The 21414-nt window shown below is 60.7% G+C and overlaps 1 protein-coding gene across 1 annotated transcript in view; it reads right to left on the bottom strand.

Moving 5' to 3' along the window:
• LOC144754874 (uncharacterized) overlaps positions 1-19417 on the bottom strand; it is a 749989-nt gene extending 730572 nt beyond the window's left edge. The window contains exon 1 of the mRNA XM_078643188.1: positions 19132-19417. Within this exon, the coding sequence (XP_078499314.1) occupies positions 19132-19186 (55 nt within the window). The 5' untranslated portion in view covers positions 19187-19417. The remainder of the gene's footprint in view (positions 1-19131) is intronic.
• Positions 19418-21414: the final 1997 nt, after the last annotated feature.

Here is a 21414-nt window from a genome sequence, read left to right as displayed (position 1 = left end):
ACGCGTAGTACTGCCTTCGTTGTTAATGATGTTTCCCCTGACAACAGTCTATATTCGCACACATTCATATATGACAGTGATGTGCACTACTAGGCCCGGGCGTGGTGTATAATATCAGTACTGATGACAACCTTCTATATTCGCACACATGCATATATGATGTTGATGTGCACTACTAAGCCTGGGCGTGGTGTTTATAATATCATTACTGATGATGATTCTATAATCGCACACATTCAAATATGATAGTGATGTGCACTACTAAGTCTGGGCGTGGTGTATAATATCAGTACTGCTGACAACAGTCTATATTCGCACACATTCATATATGACAGTGATGTACACTACTAAGCCCGGGTGGGGTGTGTATATATCATTGCTCCTGACAACATTCTATAATCGCACACATTCATATATGCTAGGGGTTTGTTTGCCTGATGGTAACCAAATTCAAAAGATCACTCATTATGAGAACCCCAATTCCCCATTCTTTCCAAAGGCTCAGTTGTCCTTTAAAGAGCCATAATATATGCTATTGTAGATTTCTAGGAATTTAAGCTGTCACTATGGTAAAGTTTGACTATTGTGTAGATGTGGCCGTTATTTACTGACCACTGCTCAAACGTCTATACATCAATGAATACAAGATAGTTACTTCGGATAAAGTGCTTGGAAACCACTGGGTTTAATCGCTATGTAAATAAATGAATGCGTTTACACTACTTTATCACTCACAATTTTAAAGTATGTGAATAAAACATAGCATTATCATCCCCTCAGTAGTACTCAGTTGTCAGTGTTGGGAGGCGCGGTATGCCCTGCCAGTTACACACGTGTATACTGCTGTCATAAATCCATTAATCCAGTGAACTATTCTACTAGGGAGGGGACCTTGGGTATTGTGAAGCGCCATCCCCGAGGCTCGGTGGAGTCACAGGGTAATCTTAGTGCTTGATACAACTACTAAGGCCTCCAGATAGTGGATCTTTAAGTTAAAAGGGAATTCCTCAGGTCGCTGGGGGTCATTACGACGAGGCCTGAGATGACGCAACAGTGCTCCGTAATCCCTCATGGGACATTTGAAATCCTGAGTGACTGTGGAGGCTGGCCAGGGTCTCGCTCTGGCTTGTCAGGAGCGTGACATAAAAGTAAAGAGTAGGGTGACAACCCACTGTAATGACCGAGCTGTAAAGAATCTAAGTGGGTTGTGCTGAAAATTCCATAAGGTCAACTCTAGCTTTCTCAGGGTGAGTCTATGCTGTTCAAGGAACTCACCGCCGACATCTGGATTGCGGGTAACCTAACCCAACCTGTGCAATCAATGAACTTGTGACATGTTTCATCCACAAAGAGTGTCACTGTCATATATTATGTCGCATTGGAATTGCAAGGGTCCTCATATCCTCAAAGTGCTTGAGGTAGCAATGCTATGTAAGCAGGCCAGCTGTGTTCCATCTGAAGGCAGGTCGGGGTAAGCTGAGCAGTGACCCCCTGGAGCCCTGCTTTTGCTGACCCATCCGGTGCCCTGCTTTTGCTGACCCCCCTGGAGCCCTGCTTTTGCTGACCACCCCCCCAGCCCTGCTTTTGCTGCCCTCCCGGAGCCCTGCTTTTGCTGCCCCCCCCCGAAGCCCTGCTTTTGCTGACCCCCCAGAGCCCTGCTTTTGCTGACCTCCCGGAGCCCTGCTTTTGCTGACCCCTACGGAGCCCTGCTTTTGCTGGCCCCCAGAGCCCTGCTTTTGCTGACCCCCTGGAACCCTGCTTTTGCTGAAGCCCTGCTTTTGCTGACCCCCTGGAGCCCTGCTTTTGCTGCCCCTGGAGCCCTGCTTTTACTGCCCCCCGGAGCGCTGCTTTTGCTGCCCCCCCGAAGCCCTGCTTTTGCTGACCCCCCAGAGCCCTGCTTTTGCTGACCTCCCGGAGCCCTGCTTTTGCTGACCCCTCCGGAGACCTGCTTTTGCTGACCCCCCCGGAGCCCTGCTTTTGCTGACCCCCCCCCCGAGCCCTGCTTTTGCTGACCCCTTGAAACCTGCTTTTGCTGACCCCTGGAGCCCTGCTTTTGCTGACTCCCCGGAGCCCTGCTTTAGCTGACCCCTCGGAGCCCTGCTTTTGCTGACCCCCAGAGCCCCGCTTTTGCTGACCCCCTGGAGCCCTGCTTTTGCTGACCCCCCCCCCCGAAGCCCTGCTTTTGCTGACTCCGCGGAGCTCTGCTTTTGCTGACCCCTTGGAGCCCTGCTTTTGCTGACCCCCCCAAAGCCCTGCTTTTGCTGACCCCCTGCTTTTGCTGCCCCCCCCCAGAGTCCTGCTTTTGCTGTCCCCCTGGAGCCCTGCTTTTGCTGACCCCTTGAGCCCTGCTTTTGCAGACCCCCTGGAGCCCTGCTGTTGCTGACCCCCTGGAGTCCTGCTTTTGCTGACCCCCCAGAGCGCTGCTTTTGCTGACCCCTTGAGCCCTGCTTTTGCTGACCCCCGGAGCCCTGCTGTTGCTGAACCCCTGGAGACCTGCTTTTGCTGACCCCCGGAGCCCTGCTTTTGCTGACCCCCCCGGAGCCCTGCTTTTGCTGACCCCCCGGAGCCCTGCTTTTGCTGACCCCCTTGAGCCCTGCTTTTGCTGACACCCCCCAGCCCTGCTTTTGCTGACCCCCTGGAGCCCTGCTGTTGCTGACCCCCTGGAGCCCTGCTTTTGCTGAATTCCCGGAGCCCTGTTTTTGCTGACCCCCTGGAACCCTGATTTTGCTGACACCCCCCCAGCCCTGCTTTTGCTGACCCCCGGAGCCCTGCTTTTGCTGACCCCCCCGAGACCTGCTTTTGCTGACCCCTGGAGCCCTGCTTTTGCTGACACCCCTGGAGCCCTGCTTTTGCTGACCCCCCTGGAGCCCTGCTTTTGCTGACCCCCCCAAAGCTCTGCTTCTGCTGACCCCCTGCTTTTGCTGCCCCCCCCCCAGAGTCCTGCTTTTGCTGTCCCCCTGGACCCTTGCTTTTGCTGACCCTTGAGCCCTGCTTTTGCTAACCCCCTGGAGCCCTGCTGTTGCTGACCCCCTGGAGTCCTGCTTTTGCTGACCCCCCAGAGCGCTGCTTTTGCTGACCCCTTGAGCCCTGCTTTTGCTGACCCCCGGAGCCCTGCTGTAGCTGACCCCCTGGAGCCCTGCTTTTGCTGACCCCCCCCCCGGAGCCCTGCTTTTGCTAACCCCCCGGAGCCCTGCTTTTGCTGACCCCCCGGAGTCCTGCTTTTGCTGACCCCCTGGAGCCCTGCTTTTGCTGACCCCCCCCAGCCCTGCTTTTGCTGACCCCCCGGAGCCCTGCTGTTGCTGACTCCCTGGAGCCCTGCTTTTGCTGAACCCCCGGAGCCCTGCTTTGGCTGACCCCCCAGAGCCCTGCTTTTGCTGACCTCCCGGAGCCCTGCTTTTGCTGACCTCTCCGGAGCCCTGCTTTTGCTGACCCCCCCGGATCCCTGCTTTTGCTGAAGCCCTGCTTTTGCTGACCCCCTGGAGCCCTGCTTTTGCTGCCCCTGGAGCCCTGCTTTTACTGCCCCCCCCCGGAGCGCTGCTTTTGCTGCCCCCCCGTAGCCCTGCTTTTGCTGACCCCCCCAGAGCCCTGCTTTTGCTGACCTCCCAGAGCCCTGCTTTTGCTGACCCCTCCGGAGCCCTGCTTTTGCTGACCCCCCCGGAGCCCTGCTTTTGCTGACCCCCCCGAGCCCTGTTTTTGCTGACCCCTTGGAGCCCTGCTTTTGCTGACCCCCTGGATCCCTGCTTTTGCTGACTCCCCGGAGCCCTGCTTTAGCTGACCCCTCGGAGCCCTGCTTTTGCTGACCCCCAGAGCCCTGCTTTTGCTGACCCCCTGGAGCCCTGCTTTTGCTGACCCCCCCCAAGCCCTGCTTTTGCTGACCCCTGGAGCCCTGCTTTTGCTGACACCCCTGGAGCCCTGCTTTTGCTGACCCCCTGGAGCCCTGCTTTTGCTGACCCCCCCAAAGCTCTGCTTTTGCTGACCCCCTGCTTTTGCTGCCCCCCCCCCAGAGTCCTGCTTTTGCTGTCCCCCTGGAGCCTTGCTTTTGCTGACCCCTTGAGCCCTGCTTTTGCTAACCCCCTGGAGCCCTGCTGTTGCTGACCCCCTGGAGTCCTGCTTTTGCTGACCCCCCAGAGCGCTGCTTTTGCTGACCCCTTGAGCCCTGCTTTTGCTGACCCCCGGAGCCCTGCTGTTGCCTACCCCCTGGAGCCCTGCTTTTGCTGACCCCCCACGGAGCCCTGCTTTTGCTGACCCCCCGGAGCCCTGCTTTTGCTGACCCCCTGGAGCCCTGCTTTTGCTGACCCCCTGGAGCCCTGCTTTTGCTGCCCCTGGAGCCCTGCTTTTACTGCCCCCCCGGAGCGCTGCTTTTGCTGCCCCCCCGAAGCCCTGCTTTTGCTGACCCCCCAGAGCCCTGCTTTTGCTGACCTCCCGGAGCCCTGCTTTTGCTGACCCCCCGGAGCCCTGCTTTTGCTGACCCCCTGGAGCCCTGCTGTTCCTGACCCCTGGAGCCCTGCTTTTGCTGACCCCCCCGGAGCCCTGCTTTAGCTGACCCCTCGGAGCCCTGCTTTTGCTGACCCCCAGAGCCCCGCTTTTGCTGACCCCCTGGAGCCCTGCTTTTGCTGACCCCCCCCCCCGAAGCCCTGCTTTTGCTGACTCCGCGGAGCTCTGCTTTTGCTGACCCCCGGAGCCCTGCTTTTGCTGACCCCCCCCGAGCCCTCCTTTTGCTGACCCCTGGAGCCCTGCTTTTGCTGACACCCCTGGAGCCCTGCTTTTGCTGACCCCCAGAGCCCCGCTTTTGCTGACCCCCTGGAGCCCTGCTTTTGCTGACCCCCCCCCCCCGAAACCCTGCTTTTGCTGACTCCGCGGAGCTCTGCTTTTGCTGACCCCCGGAGCCCTGCTTTTGCTGACCCCCCCCGAGCCCTCCTTTTGCTGACCCCTGGAGCCCTGCTTTTGCTGACACCCCTGGAGCCCTGCTTTTGCTGACCCCCCTGGAGCCCTGCTTTTGCTGACCCCCTGGAGCCCTGCTTTTGCTGCCCCTGGAGCCCTGCTTTTGCTGCCCCTGGAGCCCTGCTTTTACTGCCCCCCGGAGCGCTGCTTTTGCTGCCCCCCCGAAGCCCTGCTTTTGCTGACCCCCCAGAGCCCTGCTTTTGCTGACCTCCCGGAGCCCTGCTTTTGCTGACCCCCCGGAGCCCTGCTTTTGCTGACCCCCTGGAGCCCTGCTGTTCCTGACCCCTGGAGCCCTGCTTTTGCTGACCCCCCCGGAGCCCTGCTTTAGCTGACCCCTCGGAGCCCTGCTTTTGCTGACCCCCAGAGCCCCGCTTTTGCTGACCCCCTGGAGCCCTGCTTTTGCTGACCCCCCCCCCCGAAGCCCTGCTTTTGCTGACTCCGCGGAGCTCTGCTTTTGCTGACCCCCGGAGCCCTGCTTTTGCTGACCCCCCCCGAGCCCTCCTTTTGCTGACCCCTGGAGCCCTGCTTTTGCTGACACCCCTGGAGCCCTGCTTTTGCTGACCCCCAGAGCCCCGCTTTTGCTGACCCCCTGGAGCCCTGCTTTTGCTGACCCCCCCCCCCGAAGCCCTGCTTTTGCTGACTCCGCGGAGCTCTGCTTTTGCTGACCCCCGGAGCCCTGCTTTTGCTGACCCCCCCCGAGCCCTCCTTTTGCTGACCCCTGGAGCCCTGCTTTTGCTGACACCCCTGGAGCCCTGCTTTTGCTGACCCCCCTGGAGCCCTGCTTTTGCTGACCCCCCCAAAGCTCTGCTTCTGCTGACCCCCTGCTTTTGCTGCCCCCCCCAGAGTCCTGCTTTTGCTGTCCTCCTGGAGCCTTGCTTTTGCTGACCCCTTGAGCCCTGCTTTTGCTGACCCCCTGGAGCCCTGCTTTTGCTGCCCCTGGAGCCCTGCTTTTACTGCCCCCCCGGAGCGCTGCTTTTGCTGCCCCCCCGAAGCCCTGCTTTTGCTGACCCCCCAGAGCCCTGCTTTTGCTGACCTCCCGGAGCCCTGCTTTTGCTGACCCCCCGGAGCCCTGCTTTTGCTGACCCCCTGGAGCCCTGCTGTTCCTGACCCCTGGAGCCCTGCTTTTGCTGACCCCCCCGGAGCCCTGCTTTAGCTGACCCCTCGGAGCCCTGCTTTTGCTGACCCCCAGAGCCCCGCTTTTGCTGACCCCCTGGAGCCCTGCTTTTGCTGACCCCCCCCCCGAAGCCCTGCTTTTGCTGACTCCGCGGAGCTCTGCTTTTGCTGACCCCCGGAGCCCTGCTTTTGCTGACCCCCCCCGAGCCCTCCTTTTGCTGACCCCTGGAGCCCTGCTTTTGCTGACACCCCTGGAGCCCTGCTTTTGCTGACCCCCCTGGAGCCCTGCTTTTGCTGACCCCCCCAAAGCTCTGCTTCTGCTGACCCCCTGCTTTTGCTGCCCCCCCCAGAGTCCTGCTTTTGCTGTCCTCCTGGAGCCTTGCTTTTGCTGACCCCTTGAGCCCTGCTTTTGCTAACCCCCTGGAGCCCTGCTGTTGCTGACCCCCTGGAGTCCTGCTTTTGCTGACCCCCCAGAGCGCTGCTTTTGCTGACCCCTTGAGCCCTGCTTTTTCTGACCCCCGGAGCCCTGCTGTTGCGGACCCCCTGGAGCCCTGCTTTTGCTGACCCCCCCCTCCCGGAGCCCTGCTTTTGCTGACCCCCGGAGCCCTGCTTTTGCTGACCCCCTGGAGCCCTGCTTTTCCTGACCCCCTGGAGCCCTGCTTTTGCTGACCCCCCCCAGCCCTGCTTTTGCTGACCCCCCAGAGCCCTGCTGTTGCTGACCCCCTGGAGCCCTGCTTTTGCTGAACCCCCGGAGCCCTGCTTTTGCTGACCCCCCAGAGCCCTGCTTTTGCTGACCTCCCGGAGCCCTGCTTTTGCTGACCCCTCCGGAGCCCTGCTTTTGCTGACCCCCCCGGAGCCCTGCTTTTGCTGAAGCCCTGCTTTTGCTGAACCCCTGGAGCCCTGCTTTTGCTGCCACTGGAGCCCTGCTTTTACTGCCCCCCCGGAGCGCTGCTTTTGCTGCCCCCCCGAAGCCCTGCTTTTGCTGACCCCCAGAGCCCTGCTTTTGCTGACCTCCCGGAGCCCTGCTTTTGCTGACCCCTCCGGAGCCCTGCTTTTGCTGACCTCCCCGGAGCCATGCTTTTGCTGACCCCCTGGATCCCTGCTTTTGCTGACCCCCTGGAGCCCTGCTTTTGCTGACCCCCCCCCGAAGCCCTGCTCTTGCTGACTCCGCGGAGCTCTGCTTTTGCTTACCCCTTGGAGCCCTGCTTTTGCTGACCCCCCCAAAGCCCTGCTTTTGCTGACCCCCTGCTTTTGCTGCCCCCCCCAGAGTCCTGCTTTTGCTGTCCCCCTGGAGCCCTGCTTTTGCTGACACCCCTGGAGCCCTGCTTTTGCTGACCCCCCTGGAGCCCTGCTTTTGCTGACCCCCCCAAAGCTCTGCTTTTGCTGACCCCCTGCTTTTGCTGCCCCCCCCAGAGTCCTGCTTTTGCTGTCCCCCTGGAGCCTTGCTTTTGCTGACCCCTTGAGCCCTGCTTTTGCTAACCCCCTGGAGCCCTGATGTTGCTGACCCCCTGGAGTCCTGCTTTTGCTGACCCCCCAGAGCGCTGCTTTTGCTGACCCCTTGAGCCCTGCTTTTGCTGACCCCCGGAGCCCTGCTGTTGCTGACCCCCTGGAGCCCTGCTTTTGCTGACCCCCCCCGGAGCCCTGCTTTTGCTGACCCCCCGGAGCCCTGCTTTTGCTGACCCCCTGGAGCCCTGCTTTTGCTGACCCCCTGGATCCCTGCTTTTGCTGCCCCTGGAGCCCTGCTTTTACTGCCCCCCGGAGCGCTGCTTTCGCTGCCCCCACTAAGCCCTGCTTTTGCTGACCCCCCAGAGCCCTGCTTTTGCTGACCTCCCGGAGCCCTGCTTTTGCTGACCCCCCGGAGCCCTGCTTTTGCTGACCCCCTGGAGCCCTGCTTTTCCTGACCCCCTGGAGCCCTGCTTTTGCTGACCCCCCCGGAGCCCTGCTTTTGCTGACCCCCCCAGAGCCCTGCTTCTGCTGACCCCTTGGAGCCCTGCTTTTGCTGACCCCTGGAGCCCTGCTTTTGCTGACTCCCCGGAGCCCTGCTTTAGCTGACCCCTCAGAGCCCTGCTTTTGCTGACCCCCAGAGCCCCGCTTTTGCTGACCCCCTGGAGCCCTGCTTTTGCTGACCCCCCCCCCGAAGCCCTGCTTTTGCTGACTCCGCGGAGCTCTGCTTTTGCTGACCCCCGGAGCCCTGCTTTTGCTGACCCCCCCCCCGAGCCCTGCTTTTGCTGACCCCTGGAGCCCTGCTTTTGCTGACACCCCTGGAGCCCTGCTTTTGCTGACCCCCCTGGAGCCCTGCTTTTGCTGACCCCCCCAAAGCTCTGCTTCTGCTGACCCCCTGCTTTTGCTGCCCCCCCCAGAGTCCTGCTTTTGCTGTCCTCCTGGAGCCTTGCTTTTGCTGACCCCTTGAGCCCTGCTTTTGCTAACCCCCTGGAGCCCTGCTGTTGCTGACCCCCTGGAGTCCTGCTTTTGCTGACCCCCCAGAGCGCTGCTTTTGCTGACCCCTTGAGCCCTGCTTTTTCTGACCCCCGGAGCCCTGCTGTTGCGGACCCCCTGGAGCCCTGCTTTTGCTGACCCCCCCCTCCCGGAGCCCTGCTTTTGCTGACCCCCGGAGCCCTGCTTTTGCTGACCCCCTGGAGCCCTGCTTTTCCTGACCCCCTGGAGCCCTGCTTTTGCTGACCCCCCCAGCCCTGCTTTTGCTGACCCCCGGAGCCCTGCTGTTGCTGACCCCCTGGAGCCCTGCTTTTGCTGAACCCCCGGAGCCCTGCTTTTGCTGACCCCCCAGAGCCCTGCTTTTGCTGACCTCCCGGAGCCCTGCTTTTGCTGACCCCTCCGGAGCCCTGCTTTTGCTGACCCCCCCGGAGCCCTGCTTTTGCTGAAGCCCTGCTTTTGCTGAACCCCTGGAGCCCTGCTTTTGCTGCCACTGGAGCCCTGCTTTTACTGCCCCCCCGGAGCGCTGCTTTTGCTGCCCCCCCGAAGCCCTGCTTTTGCTGACCCCCAGAGCCCTGCTTTTGCTGACCTCCCGGAGCCCTGCTTTTGCTGACCCCTCCGGAGCCCTGCTTTTGCTGACCTCCCCGGAGCCATGCTTTTGCTGACCCCCTGGATCCCTGCTTTTGCTGACCCCCTGGAGCCCTGCTTTTGCTGACCCCCCCCCCAAGCCCTGCTTTTGCTGACTCCGCGGAGCTCTGCTTTTGCTTACCCCTTGGAGCCCTGCTTTTGCTGACCCCCCCAAAGCCCTGCTTTTGCTGACCCCCTGCTTTTGCTGCCCCCCCCAGAGTCCTGCTTTTGCTGTCCCCCTGGAGCCCTGCTTTTGCTGACACCCCTGGAGCCCTGCTTTTGCTGACCCCCCCAAAGCTCTGCTTTTGCTGACCCCCTGCTTTTGCTGCCCCCCCCAGAGTCCTGCTTTTGCTGTCCCCCTGGAGCCCTGCTTTTGCTGACCCCTTGAGCCCTGCTTTTGCAGACCCCCTGGAGCCCTGCTGTTGCTGACCCCCTGGAGTCCTGCTTTTTCTGACCCCCCAGAGCGCTGCTTTTGCTGACCCCTTGAGCCCTGCTTTTGCTGACCCCCGGAGCCCTGCTGTTGCTGACCCCCTGGAGACCTGCTTTTGCTGACCCCCCGGAGCCCTGCTTTTGCTGACCCCCCCCGAGCCCTGCTTTTGCTGACCCCTCCGGAGCCCTGCTTTTGCTGACCCCCCCGGAGCCCTGCTTTTGCTGACCCCCCGGAGCCCTGCTTTTGCTGACCCCCTGGAGCCCTGCTTTTGCTGACCCCCTGGATCCCTGCTTTTGCTGCCCCTGGAGCCCTGCTTTTACTGCCCCCCGGAGCGCTGCTTTCGCTGCCCCCACTAAGCCCTGCTTTTGCTGACCCCCCAGAGCCCTGCTTTTGCTGACCTCCCGGAGCCCTGCTTTTGCTGACCCCCCGGAGCCCTGCTTTTGCTGACCCCCTGGAGCCCTGCTTTTCCTGACCCCCTGGAGCCCTGCTTTTGCTGACCCCCCCCGGAGCCCTGCTTTTGCTGACCCCCCCCCCGAGCCCTGCTTTTGCTGACCCCTTGGAGCCCTGCTTTTGCTGACCCCCCGGAGCCCTGCTTTTGCTGACCCCCCAGAGCCCTGCTTTTGCTGACCTCCGGGAGCCCTGCTTTTGCTGACCCCTCCGGAGCCCTGCTTTTGCTGACCCCCCCAGAGCCCTGCTTCTGCTGACCCCTTGGAGCCCTGCTTTTTCTGACCCCTGGAGCCCTGCTTTTGCTGACTCCCCGGAGCCCTGCTTTAGCTGACCCCTCAGAGCCCTGCTTTTGCTGACCCCCAGAGCCCCGCTTTTGCTGACCCCCTGGAGCCCTGCTTTTGCTGACCCCCCCCGAAGCCCTGCTTTTACTGACTCCGCGGAGCTCTGCTTTTGCTGACCCCCGGAGCCCTGCTTTTGCTGACCCCCCCGAGCCCTGCTTTTGCTGACCCCTGGAGCCCTGCTTTTGCTGACACCCCTGGAGCCCTGCTTTTGCTGACCCCCCTGGAGCCCTGCTTTTGCTGACCCCCCCAAAGCTCTGCTTCTGCTGACCCCCTGCTTTTGCTGCCCCCCCCAGAGTCCTGCTTTTGCTGTCCTCCTGGAGCCTTGCTTTTGCTAACCCCTTGAGCCCTGCTTTTGCTAACCCCCTGGAGCCCTGCTGTTGCTGACCCCCTGGAGTCCTGCTTTTGCTGACCCCCCAGAGCGCTGCTTTTGCTGACCCCTTGAGCCCTGCTTTTGCTGACCCCCGGAGCCCTGCTGTTGCGGACCCCCTGGAGCCCTGCTTTTGCTGACCCCCCCCCGGAGCCCTGCTTTTGCTGACCCCCGGAGCCCTGCTTTTGCTGACCCCCTGGAGCCCTGCTTTTCCTGACCCCCTGGAGCCCTGCTTTTGCTGACCCCCCCAGCCCTGCTTTTGCTGACCCCTCGGAGCCCTGCTGTTGCTTACCCCCTGGAGCCCTGCTTTTGCTGAACCCCCGGAGCCCTGCTTTTGCTGACCCCCCAGAGCCCTGCTTTTGCTGACCTCCCGGAGCCCTGCTTTTGCTGACCCCTCCGGAGCCCTGCTTTTGCTGACCCCCCCAGAGCCCTGCTTTTGCTGACCCCCTGGAGCCCTGCTTTTGCTGCCCCTGGAGCCCTGCTTTTACTGCCCCCCCGGAGCGCTGCTTTTGCTGCCCCCCCGAAGCCCTGCTTTTGCTGACCCCCCAGAGCCCTGCTTTTGCTGACCTCCCGGAGCCCTGCTTTTGCTGACCCCTCCGGAGCCCTGCTTTTGCTGACCTCCCCGGAGCCCTGCTTTTGCTGACCCCCCCGAGCCCTGCTTTTGCTGACCCCTTGGAGCCATGCTTTTGCTGACCCCCTGGATCCCTGCTTTTGCTGACTCCCCGGAGCCCTGCTTTAGCTGACCCCTCGGAGCCCTGCTTTTGCTGACCCCCAGAGCCCCGCTTTTGCTGACCCCCTGCAGCCCTGCTTTTGCTGACCCCCCCCCGAAGCCCTGCTTTTGCTGACTCCGCGGAGCTCTGCTTTTGCTGACCCCTTGGAGCCCTGCTTTTGCTGACCCCCCCAAAGCCCTGCTTTTGCTGACCCCGTGCTTTTGCTGCCCCCCCCAGAGTCCTGCTTTTGCTGTCCCCCGGGAGCCCTGCTTTTGCTGACCCCTTGAGCCCTGCTTTTGCAGACCCCCTGGAGCCCTGCTGTTGCTGACCCCCTGGAGTCCTGCTTTTGCTGACCCCCCAGAGCGCTGCTTTTGCTGACCCCTTGAGCCTTGCTTTTGCTGACCCCCGGAGCCCTGCTGTTGCTGACCCCCTGGAGACCTGCTTTTGCTGACCCCCCGGAGCCCTGCTTTTGCTGACCCCCTTGAGCCCTGCTTTTGCTGACACCCCCCCAGCCCTGCTTTTGCTGACCCCCTGGAGCCCTGCTGTTGCTGACCCCCTGGAGCCCTGCGTTTGCTGAACCCCCGGAGCCCTGCTTTTGCTGACCCCCTGGAACCCTGATTTTGCTGACACCCCCCAGCCCTGCTTTTGCTGACCCCCGGAGCCCTGCTTTTGCTGACCCCCCCCGAGCCCTGCTTTTGCTGACCCCTGGAGCCCTGCTTTTGCTAACACCCCTGGAGCCCTGCTTTTGCTGACCCCCATGGAGCCCTGCTTTTGCTGACCCCTGGAGCCCTGCTTTTGCTGACACCCCTGGAGCCCTGCTTTTGCTGACCCCCCTGGAGCCCTGCTTTTGCTGACCCCCCCAAAGCTCTGCTTTTGCTGACCCCCTGCTTTTGCTGCACCCCCCCCCCAGAGTCCTGCTTTTGCTGTCCCCCTGGAGCCATGCTTTTGCTGACCCCTTGAGTCCTGCTTTTGCTAACCCCCTGGAGCCCTGCAGTTGCTGACCCCCTGGAGTCCTGCTTTTGCTGACCCCCCCAGAGCGCTGCTTTTTCTGACCCCTTGAGCCCTGCTTTTGCTGACCCCCGGAGCCCTGCTGTTGCGGACCCCCTGGAGCCCTGCTTTTGCTGACCCCCCCCCCGGAGCCCTGCTTTTGCTGACCCCCCGGAGCCCTGCTTTTGCTGACCCCCTGGAGCCCTGCTTTTCCTGACCCCCTGGAGCCCTGCTTTTGCTGACCCCCCCCAGCCCTGCTTTTGCTGACCCCCCGGAGCCCTGCTGTTGCTGACCCCCTGGAGCCCTGCTTTTGCTGAACCCCCGGAGCCCTGCTTTTGCTGACCCCCCAGAGCCCTGCTTTTGCTGACCTCCCGGAGCCCTGCTTTTGCTGACCCCTCCGGAGCCCTGCTTTTGCTGACCCCCCGGAGCCCTGCTTTTGCAGAAGCCCTGCTTTTGCTGACCCCCTGGAGCCCTGCTTTTGCTGCCCCTGGAGCCCTGCTTTTACTGCCCCCCCCGGAGCACTGCTTTTGCTGCCCCCCCGACGCCCTGCTTTTGCTGACCCCCCAGAGCCCTGCTTTTGCTGACCTCCCGGAGCCCTGCTTTTGCTGACCCCTCCGGAGCCCTGCTTGACCCCCCCCCCCGAGCCCTGCTTTTGCTGACCCCTTGGAGCCCTGCTTTTGCTGACCCCCTGGAGCCCTGCTTTTGCTGACTCCCCGGAGCCCTGCTTTAGCTGACCCCTCGGAGCCCTGCTTTTGCTGACCCCCAGAGCCCCGCTTTTGCTGACCCCCTGGAGCCCTGCTTTTGCTGACCCCCCCCCCCCGAAGCCCTGCTTTTGTTGACTCCGCGGAGCTCTGCTTTTGCTGACCCCTTGGAGCCCTGCTTTTGCTGACCCTCCCAAAGCCCTGCTTTTGCTGACCCCCTGCTTTTGCTGCCCCCCCCAGAGTCCTGCTTTTGCTGTCCCCCTGGAGCCCTGCTTTTGCTGACCCCTTGAGCCCTGCTTTTGCAGACCCCTTGGAGCCCTGCTGTTGCTGACCCTCTGGAGTCCTGCTTTTGCTGACCCCCCCAGAGCGCTGCTTTTGCTGACCCCTTGAGCCCTGCTTTTGCTGACCCCCGGAGCCCTGCTGTTGCTGACCCCCTGGAGACCTGCTTTTGCTGACCCCCCGGAGCCCTGCTTTTGCTGACCCCCCCAGAGCCCTGCTTTTGCTGACCCCCTTGAGCCCTGCTTTTGCTGACACCCCCCCAGCCCTGCTTTTGCTGACCGCTGGGAGCCCTGCTGTTGCTGACCCCCTGGAGCCCTGCTTTTGCTGAACCCCCGGAGCCCTGCTTTTGCTGACCCCCTGGAACCCTGATTTTGCTGACACCCCCCCAGCCCTGCTTTTGCTGACCCCCGGAGCCCTGCTTTTGCTGACCCCCCCCCCGAGCCCTGCTTTTGCTGACCCCTGGAACCCTGCTTTTGCTGACTCCGCGGAGCCCTGCTTTTGCTGACACCCCCCCAGCCCTGCTTTTGCTGACCGCCAGGAGCCCTGCTGTTGCTGACCCCCTGGAGTCCTGCTTTTGCTGAACCCCCGGAGCCCTGCTTTTGCTGACCCCCTGGAACCCTGATTTTACTGACCCCCCCCCCCAGCCCTGCTTTTGCTGACCCCCTGGAAACCTGCTTTTGCTGACTCCGCGGAGCTCTGCTTTTGCTGACCCCCGGAGCCCTGCTTTTGCTGACCCCCCCCGAGCCCTGCTTTTGCTGACCCCTGGAGCCCTGCTTTTGCTGACACCCCTGGAGCCCTGCTTTTGCTGACCCCCCTGGAGCCCTGCTTTTGCTGACCCCCCCAAAGCTCTGCTTCTCCTGACCCCCTGCTTTTGCTGCCCCCCCCAGAGTCCTGCTTTTGCTGTCCTCCTGGAGCCTTGCTTTTGCTGACCCCTTGAGCCCTGCTTTTGCTAACCCCCTGGAGCCCTGCTGTTGCTGACCCCCTGGAGTCCTGCTTTTGCTGACCCCCCAGAGCGCTGCTTTTGCTGACCCCTTGAGCCCTGCTTTTGCTGACCCCCGGAGCCCTGCTGTTGCGGACCCCCTGGAGCCCTGCTTTTGCTGACCCCCCCCCGGAGCCCTGCTTTTGCTGACCCCCGGAGCCCTGCTTTTGCTGACCCCCTGGAGCCCTGCTTTTCCTGACCCCCTGGAGCCCTGCTTTTGCTGACCCCCCCAGCCCTGCTTTTGCTGACCCCCCGGAGCCCTGCTGTTGCTGACCCCCTGGAGCCCTGCTTTTGCTGAACCCCCGGAGCCCTGCTTTTGCTGACCTCCCGGTGCCCTGCTTTTGCTGACCCCTCCGGAGCCCTGCTTTTGCTGACCTCCCCGGAGCCCTGCTTTTGCTGACCCCCCCGAGCCCTGCTTTTGCTGACCCCTTGGAGCCATGCTTTTGCTGACCCCCTGGATCCCTGCTTTTGCTGACTCCCCGGAGCCCTGCTTTAGCTGACCCCTCTGAGCCCTGCTTTTGCTGACCCCCAGAGCCCCGCTTTTGCTGACCCCCTGGAGCCCTGCTTTTGCTGACCCCCCCCCGAAGCCCTGCTTTTGCTGACTCCGCGGAGCTCTGCCTTTGCTGACCCCTTGGAGCCCTGCTTTTGCTGACCCCCCCAAAGCCCTGCTTTTGCTGACCCCCTGCTTTTGCTGCCCCCCCCAGAGTCCTGCTTTTGCTGTCCCCCTGGAGCCCTGCTTTTGCTGACCCCTTGAGCCCTGCTTTTGCAGACCCCCTGGAGCCCTGCTGTTGCTGACCCCCTGGAGTCCTGCTTTTTCTGACCCCCCAGAGCGCTGCTTTTGCTGACCCCTTGAGCCCTGCTTTTGCTGACCCCCGGAGCCCTGCTGTTGCTGACCCCCTGGAGACCTGCTTTTGCTGACCCCCCGGAGCCCTGCTTTTGCTGACCCCCCCGGAGCCCTGCTTTTGCTGACCCCCCGGAGCCCTGCTTTTGCTGACCCCCTTGAGCCCTGCTTTTGCTGACACCCCCCCAGCCCTGCTTTTGCTGACCCCCTGGAGCCCTGCTGTTGCTGACCCCCTGGAGCCCTGCTTTTGCTGAACCCCCGGAGCCCTGCTTTTGCTGACCCCCTGGAACCCTGATTTTGCTGACACCCCCCCAGCCCTGCTTTTGCTGACCCCCGGAGCCCTGCTTTTGCTGACCCCCCCCGAGCCCTGCTTTTGCTGACCCCTGGAGCCCTGCTTTTGCTGACACCCCTGGAGCCCTGCTTTTGCTTACCCCCCTGGAGCCCTGCTTTTGCTGACCCCCCCAAAGCTCTGCTTTTGCTGACCCCCTGCTTTTGCTGCACCCCCCCCAGAGTCCTGCTTTTGCTGTCCCCCTGGAGCCATGCTTTTGCTGACCCCTTGAGTCCTGCTTTTGCTAACCCCCTGGAGCCCTGCTGTTGCTGACCCCCTGGAGTCCTGCTTTTGCTGACCCCCCAGAGCGCTGCTTTTGCTGACCCCTTGAGCCCTGCTTTTGCTGACCCCCGGAGCCCTGCTGTTGCGGACCCCCTGGAGCCCTGCTTTTGCTGACCCCCCCCCGGAGCCCTGCTTTTGCTGACCCCCGGAGCCCTGCTTTTGCTGACCCCCTGGAGCCCTGCTTTTCCTGACCCCCTGGAGCCCTGCTTTTGCTGACCCCCCCCAGTCCTGCTTTTGCTGACCCCCCGGAGCCCTGCTGTTGCTGACCCCCTGGAGCCCTGCTTTTGCTGTACCCCTGGAGCCCTGCTTTTGCTGACCCCCCAGAGCCCTGCTTTTGCTGACCTCCCGGAGCCCTGCTTTTGCTGACCCCTCCGGAGCCCTGCTTTTGCTGACCCCCCGGAGCCCTGCTTTTGCTGAAGCCCTGCTTTTGCTGACCCCCTGGAGCCCTGCTTTTGCTGCCCCTGGAGCCCTGCTTTTACTGCCCCCCCCGGAGCGCTGCTTTTGCTGCCCCCCCGAAGCCCTGCTTTTACTGACCCCCCAAAGCCCTGCTTTTGCTGACCTCCCGGAGCCCTGCTTTTGCTGACCCCTCTGGAGCCCTGCTTTTGCTGACCCCCCCGGAGCCCTGCTTTTGCTGACCCCCCCCCCGAGCCCTGCTTTTGCTGACCCCTTGGAGCCCTGCTTTTGCTGACCCCCTGGAGCCCTGCTTTTGCTGACTCCCCGGAGCCCTGCTTTAGCTGACCCCTCGGAGCCCTGCTTTTGCTGACCCCCAGAGCCCCGCTTTTGCTGACCCCCTGGAGCCCTGCTTTTGCTGACCCCCCCCCCGAAGCCCTGCTTTTGCTGACTCCGTGGAGCTCTGCTTTTGCTGACCCCTTGGAGCCCTGCTTTTGCTGACCCCCCCAAAGCCCTGCTTTTGCTGACCCCCTGCTTTTGCTGCCCCCCCCAGAGTCCTGCTTTTGCTGTCCCCCTGGAGCCCTGCTTTTGCTGACCCCTTGAGCCCTGCTTTTGCAGACCCCCTGGAGCCCTGCTGTTGCTGACCCCCTGGAGTCCTTCTTTTGCTGATCCCCCCAGAGCGCTGCTTTTGCTGACCCCTTGAGCCCTGCTTTTGCTGACCCCCGGAGCCCTGCTGTTGCTGACCCCCTGGAGACCTGCTTTTGCTGACCCCTAGTAGCCCTGCTTTTGCTGACCCCCCCCCGGAGCCCAGCTTTTGCTGACCCCCTTGAGCCCTGCTTTTGCTGACACCCCCCCAGCCCTGCTTTTGCTGACCGCCGGGAGCCCTGCTGTTGCTGACCCCCTGGAGCCCTGCTTTTGCTGAACCCCCGGAGCCCTGCTTTTGCTGACCCCCTGGAACCCTGATTTTGCTGACACCTCCCCAGCCCTGCTTTTGCTGACCCCCGGAGCCCTGCTTTTGCTGACCCCCCCCCACGAGCCCTGCTTTTGCTGACCCCTGGAGCCCTGCTTTTGCTGACACCCCTGGAGCCCTGCTTTTGCTGACCCCCCTGGAGCCCTGCTTTTGCTGACCCCCCCAAAGCTCTGCTTTTGCTGACCCCCTGCTTTTGCTGCCCCCCCCCCAGAGTCCTGCTTTTGCTGTCCCCCTGGAGCCTTGCTTTTGCTGACCCCTTGAGCCCTGCTTTTGCTAACCCCCTGGAGCCCTGCTGTTGCTGACCCCCTGGAGTCCTGCTTTTGCTGACCCCCCAGAGCGCTGCTTTTGCTGACCCCTTGAGCCCTGCTTTTGCTGACCCCCGGAGCCCTGCTGTTGCTGACCCCCTGGAGCCCTGCTTTTGCTGACCCCTGGAGCCCTGCTTTTGCTGACCACTGGAGCCCTGCTTTTGCTGACCCCAGGAGCCCTGCTTTTGCAGACCCCAGGAGCCCTGCTTTTGCTGAACCCCCTGGAGCCTTGCTTTTGCTGACCCCTGGAGCCCTGCTTTTGCTCTGCATATTTCGCGTAGCCCCCTTTTAATGGCAGGGGTGAAAGCGATGGCCTCCTCCCGGGGCAGCACCTGCCTGTTAACAAGAAGATGTTCAGCCCAAGAAACACTCTGTTCTCCAGCTCTGGCGCAAGCCCTTGGCTGCAGAGGTGTTTACCAAAGTACGGGAGGAACATCCCATGATACGAGCTGTCCAGATGTGCGCTCATATCCCCCGTTGTTGTTAGTGCAAGAAGAGAACAACGATCTAGCCGCGAAACGAGGCGAAGGGCGACAAGCAAACAGCAACACAGCCAAGGCGAGGTGATTGTCTTCTGCCCCTTCCTCCTGCAGTGACGTGGGCATGTTTGACATGTCCCCTGGGGCTGTAACTGCGGCAAGTGACATTCGATGACATTTAATCACGCGCCTGCAATAATGCCTTGGCGAGAAGCCGCGCGACTCTTACCGGATTACGGTGTGTTATGGAACGTGCGCTCAGTTCCCTTGGAAATGGCACACATTCCAGGGCAGCCGGTGAAACAGCTCCGAGAAGGAAGGAAGGCATCTACTGCGGAGCACTGCCTGGAACTGGGCGCAACAGATGTGAAACACTCCACTGCAGACCCGGCCGTTCAGCCTTCTAATTCTGATACAGACAGTCCCATTACATCTGGAGTTAACAACACCTAGCGCTTCGAGGGAATCCTGATTATCGAGTGCGCTGTAACAGTGCAGTCATTCTTGTGAAATTAGCATGTGACGATTGGCCGAGGTTTATGCCCGCAGTCTAGGAATGCCATGCACTAGTGTTTCTTACAGAGTGGAACCGTGATTTAAACAGTGACGTAACAGAGTTCAATTAATCCAAACAGTATTAAGGATGTTTAAGGAGTGCCAACGTTAAGGCTGCGTTTGGTGTTTTTCAAACAGCCTGTCCACGTAGGAAAAAGCACTTGCTTTTATTTCTGCAAGAATATATATGTATATATATATATATATTTTCCCTTTGTGTCATAAATAATTATATAATATATATATAATAATTTTATCACAGCGGGATGTGACCCAAGATTGAAGGAGGAGTGTACACTAGTTACAGAAGTACTCCCATGTTCAACATTCTCTCATCTCCCTGGACACGCTCGAGTTCCCTACAGCGAGACAGAAAGGTACGGTCTAGCGCCTAAATTGTGGACCGCAGGACAGGGACGCTTGCGCTCTATCAGCTGCTTTCACACTTCACAAGCATTTCGTGCTATTGGTCAGATTACTTTACCCTCTGTGCCTTGTTTCATTAATTGCATATACCACAAACAGAAACGCTTAGAAACGGCTGCATCTAGTACTGTGCGCTATGTGAATACTTCCACGTCTGAAACCCAGAAAGTGGACAGGTAGCTCGCGTACAAAGCAGACGGTACCTTTTTTCCAGGGAACCCCCAGTCCGAGGGTGAAGGAGCGGTGCCAGTTGAACATCGTGGACTGCCAGGCCTGCCTCAGTGACGGGGCGCAGAGGGTGCCGCCTCGAGGCGCATGCTGCCCGCTGCGAGCGCGGGCTCCCTCCGCTCGGGCGGCTCCTCGGAGGTCTAGGCAGATTCCGGGCAGGCTGCTGGGGCTCGGAGCTCCATGCTCCTATCTCTTCCTCGCAGCTGCAGGGTCTGGGAGGGAGGGGGCGGGAGGGCTCCGGCACTGGATGGAGTCGGGAATAGTTTAAACTGACTGGGAGGAGGTGGGGTGCACTAAGAGGCAGAGGCGGTGCTCTCAAGGACGATAGAAGTGTACTAGACACAGGCGGCACAGGATACACAGAGGCGGCGCTCTCAGCGACTGCACAGGATTCACAGAGGCAGTGCTCCAAGAGCTTCACAGGATACACAGGCAGCGCTCTCAAGAGTTCACAGGATACACAGGTGGCGCTCTCAAGAGTTCACAGGATACACAGGTGGCGCTCACAGCGACTGCACAGGATTCACAGAGGCAGTGCTCCAAGAGCTTCACAGGATACACAGGCAGCGCTCTCAAGAGTTCACAGGATACACAGGTGGCGCTCTCAAGAGTTCACAGGATACACAGGTGGCGCTCTCAAGAGTTCACAGGATACACAGGTGGCGCTCACAGCGACTGCACAGGATTCACAGAGGCAGTGCTCCAAGAGCTTCACAGGATACACAGGCAGCGCTCTCAAGAGTTCACAGGATACACAGGTGGCGCTCTCAAGAGTTCACAGGATACACAGGTGGCGCTCACAGCGACTGCACAGGATTCACAGAGGCAGTGCTCCAAGAGCTTCACAGGATACACAGGCAGCGCTCTCAAGAGTTCACAGGATACACAGGTGGCGCTCTCAAGAGTTCACAGGATACACAGGTGGCGCTCACAGCGACTGCACAGGATTTACAGAGGCAACGCTCTCAAGGGCTTCACAGGATACACAGAGGCGTCGCTCTCAGCGACTGCACAGGATTTACAGAGGCGACGCTCTTAAGAGCTTCACAGGATACACAGGGGCGCTCACAGCGACTGCACAGGATTTACAGAGGCGGCGCTCTTAAGGGCTTCACAGGATACACAGAGGTGGTGCTCTCAAGAACGATAGAACTGTACTAGACACACAGAGGCGGCACAGGATGCACAGCAGCAACTGCACATGACTCACAGAGGCGGCACTCTCAAGGGCTTCACAGGATACACAGAGGTGGTGCTTACAGAGACTGCACAGGATTTACAGAGGCTGCGCTCTCAAGGGCTTCACAGGATTCACAGAGTCAGGACTCTCAGAGACTGCACAGGATTCACAGAGGCTGCGCTCTCAAGGGCTTCACAGGATTCACAGAGTCAGGACTCTCAGCGACTGCACAGGAGTCACAGAGGCGGCACTCTCAGCTACTGCACAGGATTCACAGAGGCAGCGCTCCAAGAGCTTCACAGAATACACAGGCAGCGCTCTCAAGAGTTCACAGGATACACAGGTGGCGCTCTCAGGAGTTCACAGGATACACAGGTGGCACTCTCAAGAGCTTCACAGGATGCACAGGTGGCGCTCACAGCGACTGCACAGGATTTACAGAGGCAACGCTCTCAAGGGCTTCACAGGATACACAGAGGCGTCGCTCTCAGCGACTGCACTGGATTTACAGAGGTGATGCTCTCAAGAGCCTCACAGGATACACAGGTGGCGCTCACAGCGACTGCAAAGAATTTACAGAGGCGGCGCTCTTAAGGGCTTCACAGGATACACAGAGGTGGTGCTCTCAAGAACGATAGAACTGTACTAGACACACAGAGGCGGCACAGGATGCACAGCAGCGACTGCACATGATTCACAGAGGCGGCACTCTCAAGGGCTTCACAGGATACACAGAGGTGGTGCTTACAGAGACTGCACAGGATTTACAGAGGCTGCGCTCTCAAGGGCTTCACAGGATTCACAGAGGCAGGACTCTCAGCGACTGCACAGGAGTCACAGAGGCGGCGCTCTCAGCGACTGCACAGGATTCACAGAGGCGGCGTGCTCAAGGGCTTCACAGGATACACAGAGGTGGTGCTTACAGAGACTGCACAGGATTTACAGAGGCTGCGCTCTCAAGGGCTTCACAGGATACACAGAGGTGGTGCTTACAGAGACTGCACAGGATTTACAGAGGCTGCGCTCTCAAGGGCTTCACAGGATTCACAGAGGCAGGACTCTCAGCGACTGCACAGGA

Source organism: Lissotriton helveticus, chromosome 5_1 (assembly GCF_964261635.1).
Source record: "Lissotriton helveticus chromosome 5_1, aLisHel1.1, whole genome shotgun sequence".
Taxonomy (NCBI): domain Eukaryota; kingdom Metazoa; phylum Chordata; class Amphibia; order Caudata; family Salamandridae; genus Lissotriton; species Lissotriton helveticus.
Note: the sequence above shows the minus strand (reverse complement) of the source record. Positions and strands in the feature narration are given on the sequence as shown.